Raw genomic sequence first — 6233 nt, 5'->3', positions numbered from 1 at the left:
GGGCACACTGCTGGCTCACGTCCATTTGGCTGTCAACCAACACCCCCAAGTCCTTCTCCCCCAGGGCAGCTTTCCAGCCACTCTTCCCCCAGTCTGTAGCTCTGCAACCGGGCTGCTGTGCCCCAGCCACCCCGATACCCGCGCACTCCCTGCCCCGCTATGACCACCCCCACGGCCGGGAGGGCGGAGGCTGCGGCGCCGCCGCGGGGGGGCCGGGGCGGATCGCGGGGGCCGCCCCGCGGGGTCCCGCCCCCCTCCGCCGCTCCGCCTCCCCGAGCCACCGACTTCCCCGCCGCCGAGGATGGGAGGAGGAGGCGGAGGTTCGAGTCGGCGGCGGTGCCCGCGGGGATGCGGCGCGGCGGGCCGGGGGCAGGCGTAGAGCGGGGCGCGGCGGGAGCGGCGCGGTGGGGCTGCCCGGGCGCCGCCTCCTCCTCCTCTTCCGCGCGGGGGCGCTGCTGAGCGCCGTGCCGCCTCCCCGCCCGCAGGCCGCGGCCGCCCCCTCCTCCCCAGCTCCGGGAGCCGAGGGGAGCGATGGCGTCCTACGTGGATAACAGCTTCCGACAGGCGGTGATGAAGAACCCGGCCGAGAGGAGCCCGCAGGTAGGCGGAACCCGGCCCCGGCGCGGCCCCTGGCGCCCAGTTCCCGGGTGGGGAGGGAAGGGGCGAAACGCATCGACGCCAACAACTTTTCTCCTATTCCTTAGTTTAGGTGGGGTTGGGGATCAGAGAGCGATTCGGATTGGGAGAGACCTTTACTGGTCACCTGGCCCGTCCCCTCTGGAGTGACCGGGGGCATCTCCGGCTAGTTTGGATTGCTCAAACCCCCATCCGAGCTGACCATCCGTGTTTCCAGGCTCAGGGAATTCACCAGCTGAGTTTATTTTGAAGGTTGCTTCCAGGAAAAAGGGAAGAAGAAAAAATCGAGTTCAGAGTGTAATTTTTGGGGGGGATTTGCTTTGTTTTGCTTTGCTTTGTTTTGTTGTGATCCCGCAGTGGCTCTGAATTCAGCCCCTGCCTTTACCTGTCTGGCAGCGCTGTTTCATAATGTAGGGGCTGAGGTCAGCGGTGTGCTTGGCAAGTCCTCGCTCCCCGGAGTAGGGGCCTTACACGATGTGTGAGTGTAAATGTATAATCTGTGTCCTTACACAATGGCAACAAGGCAGGAATCTTTTGGATACCTGTGCTGGGCTCCCAGAAACCTCTTTTTTTTTTTTTTTTTCCCAGAGGAGTACATGAGTCAAAGCTGTTTGTGACCATAATTGCGCTTGGAGAGGCTAAGAAAGGTTAAGTTGAGGACTGGAGTGCGTATAGAAACATTTTGACTTAACATGACCTGAAAAACAACTAAACTGAATGAGTTCCTTCTGCTCCCCAATGGCTGCTGCAGTGGCTGTTGCTGCCAACTGTCTAAAGACTAATAAGCTTTACACTGATCCCCACATCAAGCCGCCGTTCAATAGCTAATGATACAAGGAGTTACTTTGCTTGGAGTTGTAATGCCATCTGTCCTATTTTCTAAATGCTCGCCCTGCTCCCTGAGCAGTCCCTGTGTTCTGGTTTTGGGGAACAGAGGGTATTACTGATTATTTTGGCAGGCGGCTGATTGGCTGGTGACTTTTTTCAAATAGGGTGCAAAGAGGAAATCTTGACTTTTGGTCGGCACCCATAAGTCATTCCTCCTACTATAGATACGTCATTGTGGTAATGTTATTTTTATCCTCATGCTCATGGAATACGTGTGAGAAAATATAAACTCCCATGGAAAAATATACTGACTGCATAGGCATCACGTTTAGCCTGGTGGGGGTTTTTTTTGTGCATCTTCCTTTTTTCTCCTTCTGTTTTTGTTTTTTCCTAAAAATAATAAGCTGCTTCTGGAATGTATTTTTGTGGTGCTACAGTTGTTTCTCTGTCCTTGTTTGACCTTTTCCAAATGTCTGTTTGCCTTCACTGCTGGACCCAGCGGTTCACTGTGTTCTGAAAGCTAAAGGAGGCAGAGTGTTCTCTCCTGGGGAGGACACTCCCTGCAAACTCCTATAGCCAGGTCCCTTGTGTTGGTAAAGGTGTAAATTCCAGCCAGGGGAGCCTGCCAGTGGTGTCCGGCTTCTGGAGATGGTTATCAAAGGATGGTCGGTTGTTCAGGAGGAGTGACACTGGCAGATGCTCAGAAACCAGTTGGTCAGGTAGTGGGGCCACGAGGGTGTGGGGGACGATGCTTCCTCTGTGCCATGGGAATTTTTAAACTTGTCCTCGCTGCTCAGGCCTTCTCTTGAGAAGGGATAACAAGAAAAAGGTGAAAAGTAAGAAATGACGCAGTGAAGAACTTAGCTGAAATGCAAGGATAAAGCCAGTGTGAAGGGCACAGAGCAGAAAGCTAAATTGGGAACACCAGGACTGTGTTAATGCTGTAAAACTTCCCGAATCAGCAGACTGGAAGCCTACTGTGGCAATTGCCACAGGAAAAGAAACCCACCCTTAAATCCACAAAGCTGACACTTGCCAAAATAATCCACAAATAAGACCAAATTTGTGGGAAATGTAATGCGTTGTTAGCACTGGAAATACTTGAAACCCGTGGTCAGGCGTGCCCTCCTGTTGCTGCTTGGGAGAGCAGGGTTTGCAGCTGAAGACTCGGTTGGCGTTTTTGTCAATGGCTCATGGTGAATTGTGTATGTTAGGGTTCTCAATGTTGATTCTATGTTCTGGAAACCGAGTTTTTATTTTACAACAGTATTGGAATTTGAAAGAAATATGCTTATGCATATTGGCTTTCAGTCATTAAGTAATATTTATAGTGTTTATATAGAAAGACACAAATACCTTGTTTTTCTTCCTCCTTTAATGTAACTTTCATTTGTCCCTTTACTTGTATTTTCCTTTCCTTGCTATGCTATCTCATAAAGATAGTTAATTTTGGCTTCTCAGAAGTCATGAGATATCTTTAAAGTTGAGAGAGGGTCAGAAAGAGAAACATATTTATCGTATTCGTGTCAGTACAGGAAAAAACAAGAGAAGTATGTTGTTAGCATATTTGCTTCTTACTTGCGTTAACAAACTCATTGGGCCGCAACTTCTCCCAGATTATGAGAAGGTAAATATGCGTTTGATGTTACCATTCACCCTGGATTGTCACAGTGCAAATTTGGCAAAATGACTTCACTGCAGGCTCAGCGGAGAGGAGTGACAGATGGATAGCCAGCTCGTATTTGTATGTACAGCTTTGAGTACTGCTAGATCTGATACACATTGTCAGAGAAAGCAAACTTAACTTTGCATGAACTTCTGGAGTGCAAAAATCTTTTGGTAGTTTTGGACTGGACTGATTTTTTTTTTTTTTTGTTTGAGATAAACTGTATTTTGCAATCGCTTTGGAAAATTCTTAGCTTAGTCTCTTTGATGTGTGCTCTCTTGCAGAGTTTTTCTGAATTTTGTGAATTACAACTCGACACTCCATTGGCTAAAGAAGTGCAAAAATAAAAGAATATGTACATGGCTGGTACTTTAATGTGCCTGTTGTGTAACAGAGCTCTCCTCTTTAATTGCTTTATTAAGCTATTCATTTTCTCTTTGAAGACGTGAACTAGGAAGTTAATTTAACTACTTTGGGGAATCTAACTTGTAAATGTTCATAAATTACAAATGGTTTTATGCCCTTAAGCTGTGAGTAATAGCGATCTATTTTTTTTTTTTTCCTTCAAACATCGCCTTGTCTGAACTGTTACAGCTTTAAGTCTTTTCCAAACAAATGCTTATTGGCATCATAGGCCATCTTAGAAAGCATGCATTTTTGTACTGGTGTAGCTTAACCTGAAAAATAGGGATACTTTTGTTTTCAGACAAGAGAAACTGAGCCCTAATCTCTTTCTTTTTCCTAACCAACTCATTTGCATGGCATGGTATGTGAGTGACTAGTTACCTCAGAAATTCCACATAATAGTTCACTGTTTTCATGCCATGTAGTAATGTCTGCAGGAAGAATTTTTTTTTAATATATGCTATATATATGTTAGGTGCCTAAGGTTTTGTTCTGGCAACTGCCAGCGTGTTACATTGAGGCAGTTCAATACAGTAGTAACAAATGTCAACGGGCTGCATCTAAAGAAGAGAAGGAGGAACCGTACAGGAGGCCTTAGTTTGATACTAGTGCGTCATTTAGTGTCAGAACATCTAAACAGGATGCTACTGTTGACCCAATATTCTCTTCTCGAGCACTCAAGAGAAACAATGGTTTAATTATAGGATGTACCTATGCTTTTTCCAAATAAACTTTCAGCTTGTTCCCCAGATGTGTTATTTTTATACTTGTGACCGCTGATAGCATGATTGTGTTCAACCTTCAGATAAGCCAGGAATGAATATTTCCTTCTTGCTATAGCGAGTGATCTCTTACCAAATAGATACAAAATGGTTTAGTTTCATGGTTTCATAGAAAATAAGCGTTTTATGTGTCAGTCTAGCATAAAGGATTATACTTAGTCTTCAAATTAAATTCAGGCTTATTGTGCATGTATATTGACTACACCAGAAGACTAGAATTATCTTTTTCAAAAGAACTTATTTAGGATTTCATTCATTTGGAAACCAAAAATATTTTTGAGCTTTAGTTTTGCTTTCAGGTTTCCTTGGCTGCCAGCACACTGCAATGTTAACATCATTTTGATGCTAGTATTTGAAGATGAGGGTGACCTCTGTTACCGTGCTGCTAACAGCAGTATAATGCTGAGAACTGGTTTTATTGGCATGGTTATATAATGAACCTTTGGCTACAGAGGGTGGGGTTTTTTTTTCTGTGTTTCAGCGTTTAACTGGTAGGATAAAAAACTAAGTGACTCTTTGGAAGAATTGAGACCTTTAACTGACAAAACAAATAATGTATGGAAAATAATATTAGATAATCTATTTTTGAAGTATACATTTTCTTTCTCTTTGTTTTCTCTTGGGCTAGTACTACTATGCAGCATAATTTCATGCCCAACAAACTTAATTGTATGAACGCATCTTTTTGTGGCTGATAACTAAAACTGAAAACCCTGTGTAGCTTAAGTCTTCTTTCGACCTCTCTAACCTCAGTCTGTCGAAACAGCCCTGGAATGTCTGATTCTGAACTTCCACTATAAATTTTCATGTCCTTCCTAAAACTAAGGGCATGTACTGCAGTAGACTGCTCAGTATCCTGTTTGTTTTGAAAGAAAATGGGTTTATTTCCCAGTCTTTCTGATGGGGAGGTGAGGTGCATTTTCCCATAGCTTTTCATATTTTTGTTGCCAAGAACTTTGAGAACAGTGAGAATGTTGAAATTTTAATTTCTTTTGCAGTAGTTTTCCCCTCTCATAGGGCTGGTACTTTCTGCATTTGTAGATTTCTGTGTTCTGTAGTAATATGAGATTCACCAACATTTGCAAGGACGTCAGTGTGATCAGGAAGACTTCATCTATAGAGTAAGAATAGCCGATTTGAAGCCTTGTCCTAAACACTTGTCTGCTCTCTCATTACATTACAAGATTGAAGCTCAGTTAGCTGTACGTATCCTAGCCAATTTGAAACTAGGTAACTTGGAAAGTGAGGGTTTAACTGTAGCACAGATAAGCTCTGTGTGATTTACTTCTTGATTAATTAACTGTTTGGTTGAGTTTGCTTTTGATTTCTGCCCTGCTGTGGCTGCAGAAGTATTTGCGCTGGCTTCGGGTTGGGTTTGTTCCTGTGAGCTGCGAGCATGTTTTTGACAGCTTTGTGAACTTTCTCTGGCGCTTTAAAAGCTGGGAGGATAAGGACACTGCCTTGCCTAGGAAAGTTGCTGAAGTGAGTAGTGCTGGGCCTGAAGCCTAGAGATCTACTCAGATCAAGCTTCATTTGTCTACTTGCTTTGTAACGTGCTGTTCAGACATAAGAGTGTGTGTCTGTGCCATCAGTGGTGCCAAAGGGACAGCACTGTCCCACTCATCCTCACTCACCTCTCTGGGGAGCCAGCTGGTAGCCAGCGGTGTTGGTGGGGGTGCTGTGGTAGAGCAGGGATATGGAAAGCAATACTGATTGCCATGGCTAGGCTTGCCCTTCTGCTGAAGCTAGTAGTACGTGGAATAATCTGTTGAACTTCTGAGGCAAAGAAGACTTATGCTTTGTTTTTGTCTTGGGTGTAAAAGTGTAGATCAGCAGAACTAAATGATGCACAGGCATTTTCTCAGAGTCATGTTTTCCCTTAGTGTAAAGGTAGTGTATAATGTGTTATCAGGTTA

At 44.7% G+C, this 6233-nt stretch overlaps 1 protein-coding gene across 5 annotated transcripts in view; it reads left to right on the top strand.

The window, feature by feature from the left end:
• Window positions 1-278: 278 nt before the first annotated feature.
• RAPGEF2 (Rap guanine nucleotide exchange factor 2) overlaps window positions 279-6233 on the top strand; it is a 188495-nt gene continuing 182540 nt past the window's right edge. For 3 of the 5 annotated variants that reach the window (XM_054064673.1, XM_054064675.1, XM_054064672.1), the window contains exon 1: window positions 279-600. In XM_054064673.1, coding sequence (XP_053920648.1) covers window positions 532-600 — 69 coding nt within the window. In that variant the 5' untranslated portion in view covers window positions 279-531. The remainder of the gene's footprint in view (window positions 601-6233) is intronic. The other 2 variants (XM_054064676.1, XM_054064674.1) reach the window with 1 other exon arrangement.

Source organism: Cuculus canorus, chromosome 4 (assembly GCF_017976375.1).
Source record: "Cuculus canorus isolate bCucCan1 chromosome 4, bCucCan1.pri, whole genome shotgun sequence".
Classification (NCBI taxonomy): Eukaryota; Metazoa; Chordata; class Aves; order Cuculiformes; family Cuculidae; genus Cuculus; species Cuculus canorus.
This window is presented reverse-complemented; position numbering and strand designations above follow the sequence as displayed.